This window comes from Salvelinus alpinus, chromosome 20 (assembly GCF_045679555.1).
Source record: "Salvelinus alpinus chromosome 20, SLU_Salpinus.1, whole genome shotgun sequence".
Lineage (NCBI taxonomy): Eukaryota > Metazoa > Chordata > Actinopteri > Salmoniformes > Salmonidae > Salvelinus > Salvelinus alpinus.
In genome coordinates, this window is record NC_092105.1 from 43,220,597 (window position 1) to 43,244,111 (window position 23,515).

General features: G+C 43.3%; 1 protein-coding gene across 2 annotated transcripts in view; it reads right to left on the minus strand.

Moving 5' to 3' along the window:
* Nucleotides 1-405: 405 nt before the first annotated feature.
* LOC139546922 (myosin light chain kinase, smooth muscle-like) overlaps nt 406-23,515 on the minus strand; it is a 95,223-nt gene continuing 72,113 nt past the window's right edge. For both annotated transcript variants that reach the window (XM_071355879.1, XM_071355880.1), the window contains 14 exons: nt 14,346-14,393; nt 13,554-13,681; nt 12,468-12,624; nt 10,757-11,062; nt 10,359-10,385; nt 10,088-10,172; nt 9,598-9,801; nt 7,502-7,719; nt 7,087-7,210; nt 5,598-5,750; nt 4,998-5,121; nt 3,707-3,797; nt 2,958-3,086; nt 406-2,803 (listed from right to left, as the gene is read on the minus strand). In XM_071355879.1, coding sequence (XP_071211980.1) covers nt 2,571-2,803; nt 2,958-3,086; nt 3,707-3,797; nt 4,998-5,121; nt 5,598-5,750; nt 7,087-7,210; nt 7,502-7,719; nt 9,598-9,801; nt 10,088-10,172; nt 10,359-10,385; nt 10,757-11,062; nt 12,468-12,624; nt 13,554-13,681; nt 14,346-14,393 — 2,027 coding nt within the window. In that variant the 3' untranslated portion in view covers nt 406-2,570. The remainder of the gene's footprint in view (nt 2,804-2,957; nt 3,087-3,706; nt 3,798-4,997; nt 5,122-5,597; nt 5,751-7,086; nt 7,211-7,501; nt 7,720-9,597; nt 9,802-10,087; nt 10,173-10,358; nt 10,386-10,756; nt 11,063-12,467; nt 12,625-13,553; nt 13,682-14,345; nt 14,394-23,515) is intronic.

The following is a 23,515-nucleotide window of genomic DNA, read 5'->3' on the forward strand; positions in this document are numbered from 1 at the left end:
GAACGACATTGTATTCACCCCACACGATTTATATTTCTTGAATCAAAGCGCACGTTTCATGTTTAAACTTGAATTATAAAACGGTTTGGATCCTGTATGCTGATTGATTGATTGCCGTTATTTATTCACGATAATCCACAGGTAATGCCTATTAACAGTTAATTGTTATTTATCAATGCACATCCACTGTCCCACAGCCCAGCCAGGAAATTCATAAACTTGATCTCCTCTGGGGAAAAAAGCATCTAGCGACCACAACGGAAATAAGTCTGACATCATTGTGCAATCCAGTCCCGTAATTTTTTATATTTTTTATGTATTTTTATTTTAATCAATCAATACATTATTTCCCCAAGTTTCTAACACCATAGGAACCTCATCCCAATCACAATACAACCAGCATGATTTTGTGATAAACATTTATTTAGTAACTGTGAGTAACTACGCTTGTAGTGTTCTCATTACATGTAATCTGCAGTTTGTCAAAATGATACATTTATAAAAATTTTAGAAACATAAATCTACATACATCTAATACAAAACAAATATAGATGTGAGAATTCACTGGTCTGTTTAGTATTGCAAATTTGTAATATCGTGGACACGTGCTTGCAAGGAAGATCTCTAAACTGATGCTCAAATATGATAACATGACTCTGTGCTTAAATAAAAATACAATTTAAAAACATTCTTAGAAGAGCCCAGGGTAATTGCAAATAATGCTAATAACAAACACACCAGTCACTTTGGGCTTGTTTGGTTGAGGAAGAAAAATGTAGATAACTTGAAGGAAATCAAATACCTTTAAATAAATGGATAAAGCACAAACAGCTGGAATGTGGTTAATGTCAAGGTAATGTTATAAATATTAACATCTGAAATCTGCTATAACTGAAAAGTAAGTAGAAAAGAAAGTGCACAAACATAGCAAAAGGTCATCGAGCCCATTTTCAACCCCATTTCTGAGTGTGTCAGAGAAGGCGAGTGTCTTAGCGACGCAGCTTTTAGGGTCGTTCCACGAAATGAGTGCCTTTTGCATCCCTTCGATATTTAAAGTAGAAATTGTACACAAATATTTTATTTTTAAAAGCCTGTCATATTAAACAAAGTGCCCTTTAAAATAGACCACGTGGAAAGTGAAATCAATCTGATTCGTAGCCCTTCACACTCGCAGCGCTGTGTGGGTTTTGACTTGACAGCCTTTCCGAACTTGAGCACCTCGCCCAACAAAAAGTTGCCCCCATCCCTCTCGCTAAGTGGGCAACCGCCTTGACGTCGGTACAAGCAAGCCACGAGTCCAAATGTGCAGTTCACATTTCCATATCATAAGACTCATGTCATATAACAGTGTCAACGTTCATGATCACTATGTTCGACGTACAGCTACAAGACGCCATGGAGTCACACCCGTGGTTGTTCAGAGCAGAATGAGCCCGTTTGTTTATTGTGAGAAACTCGCCGCGGCGCACACACCTGGATGCACTCACGACTCCTTTCAATGCTCAGCAAAATGAGGATCGGCTTCCCTGAATTGCATTGTGAAAGCCTAACCCTGTAATATCGTGTGTTATAACTTAGCTAGTCATGTTGGATGCAGGGTTGTGTTCCTAACAGAACAACTACAAGTATGTTTCTCGAGTTCCTCAAAAGGCACAGCTAGGAGATCTAAAAAAAATAATAAAAAAAAACCTTTTGGTCATAAAAGTGCATTACAATTTCTTAGGAACAGTGTACACTTTGGAGAGGTGTGTGGCCACTTGAAGACACCAGTCAGTCCTCCCACTCAAACCCTTGTCATTTCGATGTCTTGCGTTGCACCTAGCCCACATTTGCCAGGGATATTCTTATCATGTTACTGAATGTATCCAGAGTATTTTCAGATTTCGTTATCAACAAATGTGACAAAAAAAGCACATTAAAATGTAAAACGCACATAAAACCAACAGTATAATGTTTGGATTCAGTCTTGCGTCAGATGAACTGTTGTGTCATCTTTGGCCTACTAATTTCGCCATCATCTCAAAACTGTTCCCTTTCAATCGCTAACATGGTTATGCATATGCTTTTCATATTCCTTCTGTAAGAAACATTTCAACTTAGCCTTATCCATATAGGCCAGTGTAAAGGGCTAATATGAATAAAGACTTGCTAAAGTGCCAAAATTCTGCATTTTGTCCATCTGTGCATCCTCTTCCTTTTCAAATATGTTTTTGAAAAGGAACATTGAACATCTAATAGTCAAATCACAGTGTAAAAGCAGGTGAGCAGGTTCTACTCTTTTTGGACATTTTCTGGTGTTTCGTGGTGGAAAACTGAGCGGGTCAAGAAGAACATGTCCACCCTGTTACCCCGTAGATAGACAGGCTGGAAATGTTTTAACAGGAAAAACATTTATTTGAAGCTTGCATTCAATTGCCCCTTCCTGTTGCACACAACATGCTTCCATTCCCCGTCACAAGGAAATAAGCTACACTACTCGAAAAGCACCTAATTGGTGGAACGACCCATTGAAGAGATTAAAGGCTAAACACAGGGGATATCATCTGTTAGTCTTGTACCGGTCGTACCGCTCATTCCTCCTCCTCCTCCTCTTCCTCCATCACCTCCACCAGGAGTTCGGCTGTGCACGTGGCCTCGCCCAGGCTGTTGACAGCCTTGACAGTGTATTTGGCATCGTCGTCGCCGTTCACTTCCGAGATCACTAGGCTGCAGTTGCCCTCCTCGTCGTAATCAATCTGGAAGTGGCGGGTCTCCTTGATCGGCTGTTCGTCTTTGTACCACACCACCTCCGGATCAGGGTAGCCTGGGAAAACACAAACAATCTTTATACTGTATGTGTGTCTCAAATGGCACCTCCTATTCCCTGTATAGTGCACTACTTTTGACCCGGGCCCGGGCCTGTATATGTAAATTAGGAGATTGTGATGCATGTGAATGAGAAGGTTGTGAGACGTTACCCTCGATCTTGCAGTCAAATCTGGCTGCGCTCCCCTCCACCACCTCCACATCCTTGATGACTGAGCTGAAGGTGGGCTTGACCTGGGTTTTCTCCTCATACTCCAGGCATTCAAGGAACTGGTTGTCCTCTATCAAACATGGGACAATGGGGGGAAACAAAATTACACATTGATTTTGCCTCAAGTTGAACTTAAAGTTGCACTATGCAAAAATCCGCTCTGCCATTTCCTGGTTGCTAAAACTAATAGTTCACCTAATTTCAGTTGATGGTGACAAAATAAGCAAGTATAATGTAGAGAATCATTGTACCATCTAAACCGCTGTGAAATATATTTTCCATAACCAAAAATATTGTTGTTTCAGCAGTTTGTGTAGTAAACCGAAAGTAAAAGACACAAAACTTAAGGGGAAGCATAGAACTAGCACACATAGAACAGATCTACCGCTTCTTAGACTTGCTTTCAAGTAGACTGATAGATCTATAACTACACATTTCTATGTGAATTTGGTCAGGTTGCCCAAAAAAGTTACATATACTGCTTTGAGTTTGAATAGGAGCAGCAGCTCCACTGGTAGCACCAGTAACTGTACCAACTAAAGTGCTTCAAAGAAAAGAGGGCAAATGTTCACAGGGAGGCATTAATAAAACAAAACACCCATAGCTGAATACCATCCCCTGCTCGGTGGTACAACAGAAAGGTTTGGAACATTCAGGAGGAGGTAAAAAAAGAAGAAGAAGCCATGCCACCTTCAGTAGGGGAGCCTTTCTTGGCACTGACGCCCGCCAACATCGCCATTGATGACAGTCTTCCGATGGCCCGCACTGCATGTCCGGTTTTCTGCCATGAAATCAACGATACACTCGTTACATTCTGTCGCAATACAAACAGTCCTGGGTATAGGAATAGACATCATCAAGAAATGTTAAGAGGACGCTCATGAATGAATGGCCTTGTTTGTAACAATAAGAAATGGCCTGTTAGTTGGCCATGAAGTACAGAGTAGGGCTGTGTCCCACAGGCAGGCTATTAAGGAGATAAGGGAGAGGCCAGAGTTGACCCAGAGGGAAGCCTGATGAAGATAGTCCTGACTGATTTACAGAGGGACATCATAATCTCAAAGACTAAAGATGCAGAGGGAGTTCAGCAGACAGATGGAGAATGATAAGAGGGATGAAGGATGGAGAGACTGAAACAGAACTTGAAAGTGTTGGAGGACAGACTGGTGTGAGAAGGAAGAGGTCAGAGGGCACTGATAGGAGTGTTGGTCTGCGTCAGGAGAAACTCGTTAAGTTGGCCTCTCCACAATCTGATGTGATTCACCATCTCAGTCCATGTGTAGAACCCGATCAGATCTACTGTCCACTGGTGTATGTCATGCTGACCGTGGGGAAAGCAGGTCTGAATAAATGTGTCCCAAATGACACCCTATTCCATTTATAGTGCACTACTTTTGACCAGAGCTATATATGGCATTGGCTGCCATTCGGGACGCAATCTATGATCCTAAAACATTGCTACTATAAACAAAGCACAGGTCAAACGGACATCTCTCCACATCTCTCACCGTCTCTACTGTTTTGTGTTCTAGTTTTCCAAAGTAATACTCGCTGTTTGTACTTTTCAACCTCATGCAATACATAATGGACCTCCGTGGTGACTGTTTAACACAATGAGAGGTTTGCTCATGTGTGAGCACTCAAAGAAGGAGTTTAAACTGCAGGGACTTAGAAGCTCAGAGTACGCTACCAGTCAACAGTACAGTGATTTTCGTAGCGTCTCTTACAGTGGAACTTTAGCAAAACCTCATAGTGCGCTAGATCTAGCACAGTTTCTCAATCTCAAACATGTTTGGGTGGATGAATATGTTAGGACACCGCTTGTCTTGTGATTAAGACGGATGGCCATATGTTGATCTGTAACAGGAGACATGGTCTGCATCCCCAAATGTCACCCTATTCTATAGTGCACTACTTTTGATCAAGGCTCATAGGGTGCCACTTGGGACACAGTACATGATCTGTTCTGCTGTTTACCTACCTGCCATTTCCTTCTCAAGATGTACTTCTTCATCCTCTCCTTGGACAGCTTCTTGGCCTCCATTTTGCCAGTGTCTTGTTTTAGCCACGGGTGCACATAGCACTGATCACATGTCAGTCTAGCCCTACGATCACAGAGACACATGTACATTGAGAGGCGCAAAGACTTTATTCGCACTGTATTACAAAACATCAGATAGAGATTTGGACCGAGATATGGGGCTACGTCCCAAATGGCATCATATTCCATATATAGTGCACTACTTTTGACCAGAGCCCTAGTCAAAAGTAGTGCACTACTTGGGGAATAGGGTGCCATTTGGGATGCATACAGAGTCCAAGGCAACCGTTGGCAAAAGGAGACTAAATAACAGATATGACACCTGAACAATCTAAACAGAGACATCTGGCAGGCTGATCAAAGCCATTTACACTCAAATCATGTCAGAACTGGGGCTTTGACCCAAATGCCACCCTATTCCGCACACTACTTTATGATAAAGTATGGTAAAGTAGTGCACTATGTAGGGAATATTGTGCCATTTGGGACATACCTGGCTCTTTAATCAAGCCTTATTTCAGAGAGCCTCATGTTGCTTACTTCATATCTTTCTTCAGCAAGTTGGTAATGAAGTCTTTGGCGTGGTCTGAGATCTCATCGAAGGCGTCGTCTTCAAAGTCCCAGGTGGCCGAGGTCACATTGGAAAGGGTCTCGTTGTCGTTATCCCCCATGAATGGGGACAGGCCACTCACCCTGAGGGATGGAGAGGGGGGTGGGGGGGGGTTGGAGAGAGGTGGAGCGAGAGCAAGAGAAACAGAAAGAAAAGAGAGAGAGAGAGATAAGTATAATGAACGCTTGACATACCAAAAACCACTTCTGCTCTGCATGGAGAATACGCCACACCCTGCCGAGCCCCTAAACAGCGCTCACTGGTGAGACTTGGTAAGTGTTCATCACTTTCAACAAAGCCTGTCTTATTGGGCACACCCAGATGTTTTCCGTGCTAGACATAGGTCTTATATCGGTACACCACTAAAGCTTTTTATCCACCATGTACACTTTGAGTCAGGACTCTGTAACAGGATGGATGAAACCTAGCATGCGTCCCAAATGGCACACTATTGGCACCTTATTCCCTTAAGGCTTTGGTCAAGAGTAGTGCCCTACATAGGGAATAGGCAGCTGTTTGGGATGCCACACTGAAATCTGAGGCAATAGAGATCAGACAGCCTTACTTCTAACACTGCTATGTAAGCAGTGTGTAATAAATCTTTGTGGACCGAGGAGACCTCACAGAGGTTTGGGGCACTGCAGAGTATTGCTCTGCTCGGTCTCTATATCCATTTACAGGCATAGAGGTTGGAGAGGCCCATACACTGCCTGCCCGCCTGCCTGTGGAAAGTATCTGTTGCTGTGAGCATGGAAACCCAGAGAAATCCAATAAGGCAGCTTTGAGATTAGGGGACACACGGTAGCAAATATACTTTATTTGAATAGTGCCCTATAGATTATCTACAGATGCTCAAATGATCAACAAACTATATTAATGCAACAGCTTGCTAGGTTACAGTTAGGGTTAGGTTAAAGGTTAACATTAGGTTAGGATAAGGGTTAGGTTTAGGGTTAATGTTAGGATAAGGGTAAGGGTTAACATTAGGTTAGGATAAGGGTTAGGTTTAGGGTTAACGCTAGGTTAGGATAAGAGTTAGGTTTAGGGTTAACATTAGGTTAAGATAAGGGTTAGGTTTAGGGTTAACATTAGGTTAGGATAAGGGTTAGGTTAAAGGTTAACATTAGGTTAGGATAAGGGTTAGGTTTAGGTTTAACATTAGGTTTGGATAAGGGTTAGGTTTAGGGTTAACATTAGGTTAGGATAAGGGTTAGGTTTAGGGTTAACATTAGGTTAGGATAAGGGTTAGGTTTAGGGTTAGCGGATAGTTTGTATAAATGTTGTTGACAGTTAGTTGAACATTTACAAACTATCTATTTGGGATTAGCCAAATAAAGTACTAACATATAAGCTTACTCATTACAAGTAAGAATGGTTATAAGTGGTTATAAGGGTCATTATAACTGGTTTGACACTCACAGGATGTAGCAGATGACCCCTATACTCCACATGTCTGTTGGGTAACTGATTGCTTCATAGTTGATCACTTCAGGGGCCACAAACTCAGGGGTTCCAAACAGAACTTTCAATGTTCCAGAGCTTTCTAGGAGCACACAGGGGAAGACGGTTTCAAAATGATGAAATGATGGTGTTTATTTAGCATGCATTAGAATAGGAAGTTAATGAACAGATAGATGTTGCTATGATTCTCAATAGGGATGCAAAATTCCAGTAACTTTCCCAGATGGAAGATTTCTGGAATCAGGAGGGAATAAGCAGGATATCCAGGAATCCTCCCACCAGGATTTCTGGGAAACCTGGGAATTTGGGGAAAGTTATCGGAATTTCACAACCCTATATCTGAAAATGTCCTGTGCACATGAGGCCTGGTTACCTAGTCTGCGAGCAAGGCCGAAGTCAATGAGTTTGATGGTGCTCCCGGTCTTGTTGACACACATGATATTCTCAGGCTTGAGGTCCAGATGGACGATGCCCTGCTTGTGGATGTAATGAACCCCGTCCACAATCTGCAGCATGTACCTAATGACCTCTCTTTCTGTCAGCTCAAAGTCTTCATCGATGATACGCTCAAACAGCTCCCCGCCAGAGATTCTGCAGAGAGAGAAAGAGAGAGAGAAAGAGAGAGAGAGAGAGAATGATGGTTGAGATCCTGCGAAACACATTACAGCCAAATATGGAAATCCTTCACTGGATATCAAACACTTGTCATTTTAGAGTACCTCAAATATCGTTTTTCTTTATTTTTTTTGCTTTGACAGCTTACAAGACATATCATCTAAAATTAGTACTACGGACAATTGCGGTTTTAAGTGAGAGTCAAGTGAGTCCAGTGTTCTTCTGTCAGTGTACCATTTGATAATGCTATAAAAACAAGAGGGGAAATGGTCCAGTCTAATGTGTTTACATCTCAAATACTTGGCAAGTGAACTTTTCCAAGCATCACCACATAAAAAAGCCAACATTTCTGTCTGTGTGAAGTGTCTGTCTGGTCAAAAAGAATCATTAGCCACGAATAATGGAGATGTTTAAATGCAAATCAATTTCCATTGACATTTTCCAAAATAAACGTTATCATATCAATTTTCATACTCAGATACACTACATCACCAGAAGTATGTGGACACCCCTTCAAACTAGTGGATTTAGCTATTTCAGCCACACCCGTTGCTGATAGGTTTATAAAATCCAGCACACAGCCATGCAATCTCCATAGAGAAACATTGGCAGTAGAATGGCCTTACTGAAGAGCTCCGTGGGATGTCACCTTTCCAACAAGTCAGTTTTATCAAATTTCTGCCCTGCTAGAGCTGCTCTGGTCAACTGTAAGTGCTGTTATTGTGAAGTGGAAACGTCTAGGAGCAACAACGGCTCAACCGCAAGTGCTGAAGCACGTAGCCCGTATAAATCGTCTAGTCCTCGGTTGCAACACTCACTACCGAGTTCCAAACTGCTTCTGGAAGCAACATCAGCAATAGAACTGTTTGTCGGGAGCTTCATGAAATGGGTTTCCATGGTCGAGCAGCCACACACAAGCCTAAGATCACCATGCGCAATGCCAAGCGTCGGCTGCAGTGGTGTAAAGCTCACCGCCATTGGACTCTGGTGCAGTAGAAACGCGTTCTGTGGAGTGGTGAATCATGCTTCACCATCTGACAGTCCAATGGACGAATCTGGGTTTAGCCAATGCCAGGAGAAAGCTACCTTCTCCAATGCATAGTGCCAACTGTAAAGTTTGTTGGAGGAGGAATAATGGTCTTGGGCTGTTTTTCATGCTTCAGGTTAGGCACCTTAGTTCCAGTGTGATGGGAAATCTTAACGCTACATCATATAATGAATGACATTCTAAACAATTCTGTGCTTCCAACCTTGTGGCAACAGTTTGGGGAAGGCCCTTTCCTATTTCAGAATGACAATGTCCCCATGCACAAAGCGAGGTCCAAAAAGTAATGGATTTTTCGAGATCGGTGTGGAAGAACTTGACTGGCCTGCACAGATCCCTGTCCTCAACCCCATCGATCACCTTTTGGAATGCCGACTGCAAGCCAGGACTAATCGACCAACATCAGTGCCCGACCTCACTAATGCTCGTGGCTAAATGGAAGCAAGTCTCCGCAGCAATGTTCCAACATCTAGTGGAAAGCCTTCCCAGAAAAGTGGAGGCTGTTATAGCAGCAAAAGGGGTAACAACTCCATAATAACGCCCATGATCTTGGAATGAGATGTCCGACGAGCAGGTGGCCACATACTTTTGGCCATGTAGTGTAATTTGTTACACACAAGTGCCAAGTGAAAATCTTCAAGATCAAAACTGCAAATGGACCTGTATTCATTCCAGTTGTATACCTACTAAATAACCTTCTGTTTCCGTTTCTAGTAAACTATATAGGGAATCGGGTGCCATTTAGGATACATCCCGGGTAACCTAAATGAATATCAACTTTATGTAAAGTATGGGTTAAATATACTCACATTTCCAAAACCATGACGATGTCCGACTTGCCTTCGAAGGCATCAATGCACTGGACAAGTTTGGGGTGATGGAGGGAGTTCATTATAGCAATCTCTTGTCTCACATTATCTTTCTCTTTTGCAGAGTAGGCCTTGATGAACTTTCCAGCCCAATGCTTTTTCGTTCCCTTCTCCAAAAGTTTGAATACCTGTCCGAATTTCCCCCTAAAGCACAGAAAAGGAAAAGGACCATTTTTTGGAGTCTGATACAGAGGATATCATGGATGAGAGGCGTGCGCAGTATGCCTACTGCACATGTAGATACATGTGTCAATGTGGACCAATGCTTTGCTGACCAACATGTTGTCTACATCCCAAATTGGCATATAGTGCCCTATATAGTGCCCAAATTTTCAACCAGAGACCTATAGGCCCTGGTCAGAAGTAGTGTACTATATAGGGAATATGGTGCCTTTTGGGACATAGTCGTTGTTGATAGGTGGGTACTCACGTTCCGAGCCTCTCCTCCACATCATACAGATCCTTGACTTTCACATCTGTTCTAACGGTCACATCTCTGTAGTCTGGCTCTTTCTCTGAACATCAGAACATGACACTTATGAGTCATTATGGATGCTTATAGTCACTGTCATAACACACTATAAGGGCATTTTAAGGATATTATAAAACATTTCAGGTATCATAAAAGGTGTTACCAAAATATTTTTTTTAAAGGAATCAATTACATATGAACTTGGAATATTGGATTGGATTAAACATACCTTCATCATCCTCAACATCCTCCTTTTCTGTTAGAATAAATGATCAGAAAGGTTGTTAGTCATTAGTATGAATCAATCATTATTATTATGAATTAATAATCATTAATACAAATCAATGTCTGACACAATGAAAATGGCTTGTTAGTTACCAATGAGTGTGATTCTAATAGTGTTACCAATGAGTGTGATTCTAATAGTGTTACCAATGAGTGTGATTCTAATAGTGTTACCAATGAGTGTGATTCTAATAGTGTTACCAATGAGTGTGATTCTAATAGTGTTACCAATGAGTGTGATTCTAATAGTATTACCAATGAGTGTGATTCTAATAGTGTTACCAATGAGTGTGATTCTCAGTGAGTGTCAGAACACCATAGACGCCACTAGGGGGAGCTCACCCTCTACATCCTCCTCTAACATTGTGACAGCCTCAGACTCGGCACTGGGCTCCCCGATGCCGTAGATATTGACCGCTCGCACCCTGAACTTGTACTGGCGCTGACCCAGCAGGTTCTGGACATTATAGGAGGTGCTGTTGCAGGAGACCAGGTTCTTCCACTCCTTATCCACTGAGTTCCATATCTCTAGGTTGTAGGACTGGACGGCGCTGCCCCCGTCGTAGGTGGGGCCGTACCATGACAGCGTGAGGGTGGAGCGGCGGATGTCTGAGGCGGCTGGAACTCGGGCAGGGGGATCAGGTTTGTCTAGAACACACAGAGGTCACACAGTAGATCAACGCACCAAATGGCGGACATGCACAGACGCAATACTAGACCTTTCAACAAGCCACACAAAACCATGTTCACACTGTGGTGATAAATGCTCCAGGCTGAGTCCCAAATGGCACCCTGTTCCCTATATAGTGCACTAACTTTTGACCCTTTGGGCCCTGGTCAAAAGTAGTGCACTATATAGGGAATAGGGTGCCATTTGGGTTCATAAACCTATAGTTTGATGCCTTTGAAAAGGTGTGATGAGTCACTCGATTTGTGAACATAGGTCAACCCAGTCCTTCCATTCACCAACATCAGTAATGACCGTGCACACAAAAAGCTGTGTTGGGAATGAAGCAGCTTCCTGTCAGGCTATAGTGGCTACCTTTTGAACCAACTCCATTCGTCAACAGTAGTTTCACCATATACAGTAATGGCAGCTTCTCCATTAAAGGCACAGTACGGGAAACTGTTCGGGAGCGCAGATGATCAGTGAGAGCCGTGACAGCGAGGCTCCACATGGAGTCTGGATCAGTTTTATGTACTGCTGGTGTCAGACGACATGACCCAGACTGTCTGCTAGGTACAGTACACTTATTCTCCCTGCTTTGTTTAGAGGGATGCCATGTTACCCAAGCTGTTAAAAGCATACCCCCACTTAATCCCCAGTGGTCCCTTGTAAAATACCAAACGAAACCGCCCCAAAAGAGCACAGCGTGACATCAACAGCTCTGCCATGCGGGATGATTCAATGTCACCGCAAAAGGGGCCACAAATTACATGAAACAATTCAAAAACCTCTATACTCCATACATACAGTCCAAGAACCATAAACCTAACGCGACGATCATATACATTAACAAGCGTCTAAGTAGTAGGCTATTTTTACCAGCGTCTAACAAGCGCTTTGTGCCTCCTCGTATGCTATTAACAGTTCTCCGGGCACATAAGCGGTTGCGTTTATATGGAGCAGCTCTAGAAATCCTCTTTCCCTGGCTGTGGCGTATTCCCTGAGTTGGACTGGATACACTCCACTATAACAGCAGTGGCAAAGGGCCTCAGACTGAAGCAACAGCTGGAGAGAAAGCACAGCCTTAAAAGGCCACTGGAGATCCCTGCAACGGCCTGTTAGTATTAGGATACAGAGAGTCGGAGCTGGCCCGGCCTGCATACCTTCCCTTCCCCAACAACATTCCCCAAAGCTACAGGACCGCTATTTTTACGAGAGACAATACAATGATCGGTATCAGTAGCAGCAGTGGTTTTAAACAGTGGATTATACCATATATCTCATTTGATACAAGGAAAGACTTCCGCCACTCGTAATTGTCTCCTGAATCTCATCAACGGAGCCAAAAATGGCGTCGCTGCCTGATGTGTGAAAAATGGAACGTACCGACAATGGTAAGGTTGAGAGCTGCCTGTCTCAAGCCGTAGCTGTTTCGCAGCTCGATGGTGTAGCAGCCACAGTGGTCCTGCTGGCTGTCTGCGATGGTCAGTTTACTGGTAGCATCAGTGGTTTCAATGGTTAAATCACCTTTGACCTCTTGAATCTGCATACAAGACAAAGGCAGTGGTTTCACAGAGTGTTAGTTGAAACGGTGTTCAAGGCTACAATGATGAGAGCTACATCCTTGAATTAGTACAGTGTAATGAAATATGATATATTTGATGGAGATGGTGGAGATAGTGGATCATTTCAGATCATGGTTAGAGTTGGTCATAGACATGGGTATAGTATTATAGTCAGTGGGGTCCAAAATTATTGACACCCTTGATAAAGATGAGCAAAAAATGACTGTGTAAAATAAATAATTCAAATACTGAGCTATATTCTATTCAAGAAAAAAGGGGAAATTATATTATACCTATACAATTGCTCAGAGAACAAGATTTTGTTTAACAAGTAATATTTCCCCCCCCCCCAAAAGGTAGGGGTCAAGACCTTTCAATACCTCCTCACCTTACGAGGGTAACGGCACAGAGCCCTTTTCTAAAATGTTTTATTAGTTAGTAAACACATTGGGACAAAAAAAATTTAATCCTTCCAGAGCCATGATATCCTTTGTCTGCGCTTACGGAACGCCCTCTTGAATTCAAACCACAGGTTTTCAAAGTCCGGAGACTGAGATGGCCATCACAAAATGTTGATTTTGTGGCCAATTAACCATTACTTTGTGGATTTTGATGTGTGCTTGGGATTATTGTCTTACTGGAAGATCCACTTACAGCCAAGTTTCAGCTTCCTGGCAGAGGCAACCAGGCTTTTGGCTAAAATGTCCCTGGTACTTGGTAAAGTTCATGATGCCATTGACCTTAACAAGCACCCCAGGACCAGTAGAAGCCAAATAGCACCATAACATCATAGATCCACCACAGTAGGTATGGGCTTTTTTCTGCTTATGCATTCTCATTTCGACACCAGTCATTTTTGCTAATCTTTATCAAGGTTGTCAATTATTTGGTACAGACTGGTCCTTACTGGTTTGCGGAACTTGAGCCAGGTGCAGTTGACTGGTGGAGCTCCTCCAAACTTACAGAGAATTTCCACCTTCTCCCCTGCCAGAATCTTCATGTCGTCTGGGAACTGGACAATCTGAGGGGGCATAGCTGGACGACACACACAAACACACAAACCAACAGTCACTTCAGCCAGGAACATCTCCATCATCAGAACAAACCTCTGCGTTTGGCAGGCTTCTGACTTTCCGCCCTTGCCCCACGTCATTCCCTTGCTAACGCCTTAATGCTCCCCGGCAGCGAACAAAGCACAACTGCAACAGCTGCTCGGATTGGGTGACTCGCTCCCCTGGCTCTCATTATTAGAAGGCAGGTTGGTTTACACTACAGCATGGTGAGGGGGATCTCCGATTGCTATTACAGGCACCCTCAGACTTCTGCCAGAGCAGGGAGCAGTACTCTCAGTCTTAGTTAGAGCAGCAAGGTATGGCCAGTGTTTGGCACACGAGCCAGGTCCTCTATGCTATCTACTTCATGTATCACTGTTGTTGGACGAGAGAGCTAGAGTACAGAGTCTGGGGAATCATCTATACCGCTTGTTGACATTTTGGTTGTGGGCTCTTCAGTAGCCCAGAGAGAGTTAGTACAGGGCCCTATTGATCAAGCGACTAAGTAGGAGTGACGATTAAGGATCAGATAAGAATTTTTGATCACAGTGAATAACATGGACAGGGGGGAGCTGATCCTGGACCAGCACTCATACACTGAGACGCCCCTAAGTTACATTTTTGCATGGCAGAGAAGTCTTTCTTACCCTGTTTGGGAGGCATCTTTGTATTCGGTTTCTTTATCCTTGCCTCACCTGGAAAAGAGAAGATCAACGATTACAATTAGGAAGGCAGTTGTGTCAACGCATTTGATAATGGAACAAATTTGAAGATTTGGTACAAATGAATCCCGTGTGTGACTCTTCATGTGTGAAACTTACATGATAAAACATTGATCTCAAACCAGACGGAATCTAATTGTAGTGAGTGTGTAGGATTCACATAAATGAACGGTCATTGCACTTAATTATTCCATTATTGTGAGCTACAGCAGCAGTACGCATTAGAAAGAGCATACTGTACATTGCCGCTCTTTTTCCTAACATCCTTTCTCAAATTGTGCCTGTAGCGATTTCTCTGCATCCCTGTTAAGAGTTGTTACTTTTGACAGTCAGACTGATCGATTAAAGTAGAGATCACAAGCTAGAAACAGTCCAGCTTGTGAGCAAGCCTCTAACGGAGCACATACTACCACATTTGTAGATTCAGAATCATTGTTTAATTGGTTAATTCATTTGCCTTTAGTCTTACACGTCATTATAATAAATGATCTATAAAACATTGAGTTTTATAACCGCTTATGAGATATTATGGACGCTTATTATAATAGTCAGTGTCATCATAACACATTACAAGTGTATTATAATGCATTATGTGCTTCATTTAAATGTTACCACTAGTTATTCCCAGGATAGTATACGGGAAAGGAGAATAAACTGTGTCTGATAAGTGAAATTGGGGGAGGGAGCTCTTCTCTTGTGGATGTCTTGGGAGAACGAAGGGCTGCCTCTGTGCTCATGTCCTTTGGTATTTGCCTTTTTTGGTAATACTAAAAATAGTCAAAGTATCCAGGAAATAGCTTTTGGCACTATTTATTTGACATTTGATTGCTGTCAAGAAACAATGTGCCAGTAAAACTAACTAATGCAGAGAGTGAGGAGCAACAATATCAATATTAACCAATAACAGTTTAAGCTCCAAGCTCTCAAAGTCATACTTTTTTCTGCATGACAGGTCCTCCTCTCTGGAAAGAAAAACGTCCTTTTTCCAATACAAAACTTGTTTTGCTCATCGTACCAAAACGATTTGAAGTTGATACAAGTTGTAATTGCACAAACAAAGCATCTACCATTGCGATACAAAACAATATATTTTAGCTCACGTCAAATAGAGAAGACCAACAAAACAGACCCGGCTTTAACAACAACAGACTAAAATGGTTATGAGCACACCGATTGGCTTTGCAAAGTTTTAGTGCAGAAAAAGGTTTTATCCTTTTAAGCGTGTGTTTGTTAAGTTTCCATAACAATTAGGTCATTGGTCCTGTTGTCCTGTTCACATGCCTCAGTTCAGATTGGATTTAACTAAACTACTGCGCCCAGCCTTCGAGCACTCGGATCAAGAAAACGAATCATTGTTTATATGTTGTAACTATGCAGTTGAGCTTCGAGGCAGTGTATCAGCTAGTTAGTTTAGCCATCCATCTACGGTTCAAGTCCAAAACAACTCTTTGGTGTATCCTTGAAAAACAGACAGCCATGTGACAAGAGACCTAGTGGAGGACTGACCATTGAAACGTGCAACAAATCATGGAGCACTAGAGAAAGGGAACGGCTGTTTACCCTCTTAAATGTAAAGTCCCCATATTTGGGGATCTTATTAGATGTTATTATTCAATTCAGTCTGGTATGAGAACGGTAGCCCCTAGGCCGAGCCGATGACCTCATTTCAAGATGGCTGCTATATACATTCCGGTTACACCTTGCCCAAACCGGCTGCGCGCGTGTGCCACGGAGCGCTATCGTGCATAAATTTATTTTTCCCCCTACACCAAACGCGATCACCACACACAAGTTAAAATATCAAAACAAACTCTGAACCAATGAAATTAATTTGGGGACAGGTCGAAAAGCATTAAACATGTATGGTATTTTAGCTAGTTAGCTTGCACTTGCTAGCTAACGTTAATTTGTCCTATTTAGCTATCTTGCTGTTGCTAGCTAATTTGTCCTGGGATATAAACATTGAGTTATTATTTTACCTGAAATGGACAAGGATCTCTACTCCGACAATTAATCCACATATAAAACGGCCAACCGAATCGTTTCTAGTCATCTCTCCTCCTTCCAGGCTTTTTCATCGTTTAAATTATATGGTGATCGCATCTAAACTTTCATTGTATTACCACGACTACCGGCAAAACAGTTTTCGTCTTTCTATCACCCACGTGGGTATAACCAATGAGGAGATGGCACGTGGGTACCTGCTTCTATAAACCAATGAGGAGATGGCACGTGGGTACCTGCTTCTATAAACCAATGAGGAGATGGGAGAGGCAGGACTTGCAGCGCGATCTGCGTCAGAAATAGGAATGACATCTATTTCAGCCCTTGGTGTCGCAGACGCTCGTTGGCGGCAAGCAGTGTGGGTGCAATAATTGAATAACATGGGTTTCTAAATTTATTTTGCGACGCTAGCGCATGCGACATGTCCGGTCTGGTCAGCATGTATGTATGCTGACCAGACCGGACACATCCGTGTGCGCGAGCGTCGCAAAATAAATTTAGAAATCCATGTTATTAAATTATTGCACCCACACTGCTTGCGCGCGCCAACGAGCGTCTGCTCGGTTCTACATCCACTTTTCATAGACATCTTGAAAAAGAAAATAGAGGCTTGTGGCTCCATTCGTCCTAACAGAATCGGTTTCCCCAAGATCAAGGTAAACAAAATGACAAAGAGAGCGGAGAGGGGGACCATACGTTGGATCAGGACTAACAAGCTGCTTTTTGTGAAATGGAAGGACAATAGGGAAGTAACCATGCTCACCACACAGCATAAGTCATTCAATAACGACCATGTCTCAAGGAGGGTGAAAAAGGACGAAAGCCCCCATTCCTGATTCTGTGAAGGACTACAATGCCAGCAGGGGGGGTGTTGACATATCTGATGCTCTGATAGGCTACTACCAGGTCCTCCTCAAGACCAGGAAGTGGTATAATACTTTTTTTTTTACCACTTTGTGGACATTGCTACAGTAAATGCTTTCATTGTCCACAAGCAGATGGCCAAAGCAAAAGGTCAAACCCCTCTCTCCCAGTTGGCCTTCAGAGAGCAGCTGGTGTTGGAAATGGCCGAATTAGGGGCCTCACAACCATCACAAGACCCCCTACTGAAGGCGAGCACCACGGTCCAACACACATGCCAAAAGGAAGAAATGAAAGCATTGCACAAAACACAGGGTGGGGGGAAAAAAGGGGGAAATGACAGTTCGCTTTTTGTTTCCTGGCAGAGAAGGACCGCTTCAAAGACTGTCACGACATGCACAAGCTATGGTGAAATCTAATCATCTACACCTGGAAAGTAAAACGAACACGAATGCCATTTTGAAATAGTTCAGCTTATTTATATTTGTGCACCTTTTTTAGTGAAGGATACGTGTGTAACCAAGCAGTGTTTGATAAGACATTTTATATACATATTTTTTTATGTATATCTGTTGCTTTTATATTGTTTTTGTAAACAGTTAATTTGTATGTGGGACCAATACATTGGATATGCCTAGGCTAAACGTTCAGGCACTTTGGAGAGGTTGAAAAAAACAATTGGATATTGTATGTCTCCCGACACCACCACAATGTTTGAGAGGTTGGTGTTGTAGAAATTTAGTTTTTATAGTGAACAATTACTTTTAGGCACATTCAGTGTACAAAAACAGTGCAATTACCACATTCGGACACTTTGGAGAGGTTGAAAAGACACTAATGTACCCTGGATACCCCATAACATGAGTGAAGTTGACATGGTAGAACTCGTGTTTTTATACTGAAAAAAAATTAAAAGGGGATTGCAAATATGTAATAGCACTGGAATGATCTAATTTACAGACATGTGTCACTTTGGAGAGGATTAGGGACACTTGGAAATGTCCCGTGACTATACCTGACACCATTTCTAGTTGTTAGGTCTATCAATCCCATTTTTTTCCTGATATTGTTCACATGTTGTGGAAGCCATCTGATGTGTTTCCAACTCTGGACATCAATAATTCACTTATAGCTCGTCAATGAAAGATTACTTTCAAAATAATAATAAAAAAGTTATTTTGTGTGAGCTTGATCTTGTGTATTCTGAACTATGTAACTACCATCTATCTTCTGATCATTTCCTCAATCTCCCAGATGTCTTTCCAAATATACCAAGTTTTGGCATGTCAGAGTCATGTAATTACACACGAATAGAAGTTACTTTTGGGAATGTCTATTTAGGTGGAAATCTAAATGTTGCCTTTACATTTAAGAGGAAAGAATAGACTCTGGTAGGAAAAGGATCACACCGGCACCATGATACATTGCTCAATGTCACACACAATCATCTGCACCAGAAGCTCTCCAAATGTTCTACATTATAACTGTCCTTTGTGACAAATCATTAATCAATGCCACTAATACCTATGTTTTTAGTCACTCACAACGCAGTCTTGACCCTAGATGCTGATCTGGGATCAGTTTAGCATTTCCCCCACTAATGGTTAGGATTGGGTGATGGGAAGCTGATCCTAGATCTGTACCTGGAGCCCTCTACCCATCAGTGGGTCCTGACCCATCCTTTGAAAAACACTGTTCTGCATAAACAATCAGTGTCAATGTAAAGGCACTATATCTTAAACTATATTACAGCATCCTTAGCATGGGTCAAAGACAATATCTGTAACCTTACTACTAATTAATATGCCAGCACCCAGGATATCAAGCCTTGAAGGCTGATGGTTCCTGGTCCATATAGAGTCAAGAACAGTGAGCAGCAGAGCAAGTGCTCCATGTTACCCAGTCTTTTGAGAGATGTTGAAGCTGTCAAAACAAGTCAGGCCTTAACCCTTCCCCAGGGGGCCGTGCACCCATGATCTGGTTCCTTCACACAGGCGGTCAGACAACGTGGAGCCATTGTATTGCACGGCCTGGCCTGTGTCACAATCAGGTTGTAAATGCTCAGCATCTAGAGAAACAGCAGCTCAAAAAACCATTCAATTCCCCGATGAGCACTATCTATTTCATAATAGAGGGAGAACGTTATGTCTCACTTGTCAAGCATCGTTACAGGCTGACGAGAGGAGTAGAGGCGCAGACGAGAAGCAGTTTGATGTACGAGGTGTTGGAGCAGGCAACCACATTGGCATTCCACTCTGTGTTCTCTCTGTGGCCAGCATGCTCCGTTTGTGTGGAGAGAGGAGGAGTATAGGGGAGAGGAGAAAAGATGAGAGGAGAGGAGATGCTGAGCCACCAAATAGTAGAGTGCATTCTGAGGTCCGCAGGACCCTGCAGTGCTGGACTGTGCCCCAAAGCGTAAGGTAAATAATCGTGCAGATGTTTGAGTTTTCCAGTGGGCATGAAAAAGTTGCTTGTTTTCATAGCACTGCACTACTGGCGCATTTCCCATGGCTCACCACGCTCTGAATGGAGTGACTGGAGTTAGATACACCACACAAGCAAGAGCAACGGCTTTGGAAAAACCATAACAAGGCTGACACCATCAATAGCTTACTCAAACGCACTTAAGGATTCAATAAATGACAGTCATTATATTTGCTGGGCCCAGTGATGAATCAGCATTTCACTGTTATATATATATACACACTCAAATAAAATTGTATTTGTCACATGCTCTGAATACGACAGGTGTAGACTTTACCATGAAATGCTTACTTGCGAGCCCTTACTTTTTTCATTCTGCATTGTTGTGTAAGAACAATTTGCTAAACATTTAAAAGGAAAAAAAGGAAAGACAATGTGCTGGGGTACGAGGTAATTGGGTTAATATGAACATATAGGTAGGGGTTAAAGTGACTAGGCAATCAGGATAGATAAAAAAAAACAGAGTAGCAGCAGCGTATGTGAAGAGTGTGAAAGTCTGTCTGTGTGAGTGTGTGTGCCGTCAATATGCATGTGTGTGTTTTTTGTGTGTGTATATATGTTGGAGTGTCGGTGTAGGATGTGTGAGTGTGTGGGTAGAGTCTAGTGAGTGTGCATTGAGCTGGTCCTTGAGAGTCAGTGCAAATAAAAGGGTCTCAATGCAAATAGTCAGGGAAGCCAACGTATAGCTTCGGGGTAGAAGCTGTTCAGGAGCCTTTTGGTCCCAGACTTGGTTCTCCGGTACCGATTATCGTATGGTAGCAGAGAGAACAGTCTATGACTTGGGTGTCTGGAGTCTTTGGCAATATTTAGAGCCTTCTTCTGACACCGCCTGGTATACAGGTCTTAGATGGCAGGGACCTCGGCCCTTGTGATGTACTGGGCCATACGCACTAGCCTCTGTAGCGCTTTGCGATCAGATGCCAAGGAGTTGCCATACCAAGCGGTGATGCAGCCAGTCAAGATGTTCTCAATGGTGCAGCTATTTTTTTGAGGATCTGAGGGCCCATGACAAGTATTTTTATCCTCCTGAGGGGGAACTGTGTTGGAGTGTTTGGACCATGATAGGTCCTTAGTTATGTGGACACAGAGGAACTTGAAGCACTTGATTCGCTCCACTACAGTCCCGTTGATGTGAATGGGGGCGTGCTCGGCCTTCCGTTTCCTGTAGTCCACGATCAGCTACTTTGACCTGCTGACATTGAGGGAGAGGTTGTTATCTGGCAGTGTGGTGACAGGACCTCTGACCTCCTCCCTATAGTCTGTCTCATCGTCATTGGTGATCATCAGGCCTACCACCGCCATGTCGTCGGCAAACTTAATGACGGTATTGGTGTTGTGCACGGCCATGCAGTTGTGGGTGAACAGGGAGTACAGGAGGGGACAAAGCATGCACCCGAGGGGCCTCCGTGTTGAGGGTCTGATTGGCGGATGTGTTGTTGCCTACCCTCACCACCTGGGGCCGGCCCGTTAGGAAGTCCAGGATCTAGTTTCAGAGGGAAGTGTTTTTTCCCAGGGTCCTTAACTTTTTGAAGATTGTGGAGAGCCCTATGGTGTTGAACGTTGAGCTGTAGTGAATGAACAGCATTCACACAAAGGTGGTCCTTTTGACCAGGTGGGCAGCGTGGAGTGGAATAGAGATTGTGCCATCTGTGGATCTGTTGGGGCGGTATGCAAATTGGAGTGCGTCCAGGGTGATGGTGTTTATGTGAGCCATGACCAGCCTTTCAAAGCATTTCAGGGGCACAGATGTGAGCGCTTCGGGGAAATAGTCACTTACACAAGTTACTTTGGCATTCTTGGGCACAGGGACTATGGTGGTCTGCTTTAAACATGTAGGTATTACAGACTGGGTCAGGCAGAGATTGAAAATGTCAGTGAAGACACTTGCCAGCTAGTCAGTGCATGCTCTGAGTACACGTCCTGGTAATCTGTCTGGCCCTGCGGTCTTGTGAATGTTAACCTGTTTAAAAAGGTCTTACGCACGTCACCTACGGAGAGCGTGATCACACAGACGACCGGCGCAGCTGGTTCGCTCATGCATGGTTCAGTGTTGCTAGCCTCAAAGCTAGCACAGAAGGCATTTAGCTCATCTTGTAGGCTCCCGTCACTGGGGAGCTCACAGCTGGGTTTTCCTTTGTAATCCATGATAGTTTGCATGTCCTGCCACATCCGACGAGTGTCAGAGCCGGTGTAGTAGGATTCGCTCTTAGTCCTGTATTGATGCTTTGCCTGTTTGATGGTTTGTTGGAGGGCTTTGCGGGATTTCTTATAAGCGTCCAGATTAGTGTTCTGCTCCTTGAAAGTGGCAGCTCTACCCTTTAGCTCAGTACAGATGTTGCCTGTAATCATGGCTTTCGGTTGGGATATGTACGTACGCATGGCCACTGTGGGGACGATGGTCGTCGATGCATCTATTAATGAAGCTGGTGGCTGATGTGGTAAATTCCTCAATGCCATCGGAAGAATCGCAGAACATATTCCAGTCTGTGCTAGCGAAACAGTCCTGTAGCTTAGCATCCGCTTAATCGGACCACTTCCGTATTGAGCGTCACTGGTACTTCCTGTTTAAGTTTTTGCATGCAAGCAAAAATCAGGAGTATAGAATTATGGTCAGATTTACCAAATGGAGGGCGGGGGAGAGCTTGGTATGCATCTCTGTGTGTGGAGTAAAGGTGGTCTAGAGTTTTTTCGCCTCTAGTTGCACGGGTGACATGTTGGTAAATATTAGGTGGGACGGATTTCAGTTTTCCTGCATTAAAATCATAGGCCAAACATTTAAGATCAGAGCAAAAAAACACACACAATAGCACAAATGATCAAGAGCCCGTAAAACGGATGCTATTTCCTCCAGCACCATTTATCATATCTGCAGCCAGGCTTGCTGTCTAGTACCATTGTAAAATAACTAAATCTCTTTGAGATCCATAAGCACTGACCCCAAATATCACAGAGTTCATGTACTCTAAAGCTTCACATGACATGATTCCAATACCCCATGGGAACATTGTGAGTGAATCATTCTTAAACAGAATTACCTCCAACCCTAGCCAATGCTGTGAACTTTAAACACATATTTACTTGTTTCGAATCTCTCCTACTTGGGAATCCATCATTATAAAAAGAGAATAGCATGGACTAATCATCAGGGGCTCTCATGTCCGGTCTCTGCCTCATGCGTTTTATTAAAACGCTCACCACACAGCTCTTAGTTTTAGAGCTTGTTTGGATCAGTCCACATTCCAGCAGGACAAAAGCATATCCCCGAAGCTGGCAGATTTTCTGCAGAACCTCCGAGTATAGGAAAAAGAGGCCAGAGCATGTGAGTCAAAAGAGGGCTAAGGAGCAGGCAGACGAAAGCCTTACATGGAAGTTTGGGAGAGGAGGTTGAGTGAACGGTGCAGCCATGCAAAAGGTCCCTCTCTCCCTCCCCTCTCTTTCCCTCTCCCTTTCTCCTTGGGCATGTTTCAAGTTTGAGTAAGTGTCCTGGGCTTAAAGACAAACAGCACTCAATTAGCGCTGTCAAACATCACAGAGGAGAGGGGTGTAATAGTGGCCTCTGACCCCTGGAAGGAACCATCCAGGCTAGAGGCAGGAGGGATACATGGACATTCTTCATGCCCAGCCCTGAGTGTGCCTGATTCAAAGCCTTTTATGTAAAGGTAGATCTGCGTGCTTGACTCAGGGCAAGGGGGGAGTCGACTGCTGGATTCTTTACAGGCTAATGCTTACGTCATTAAATCATATGG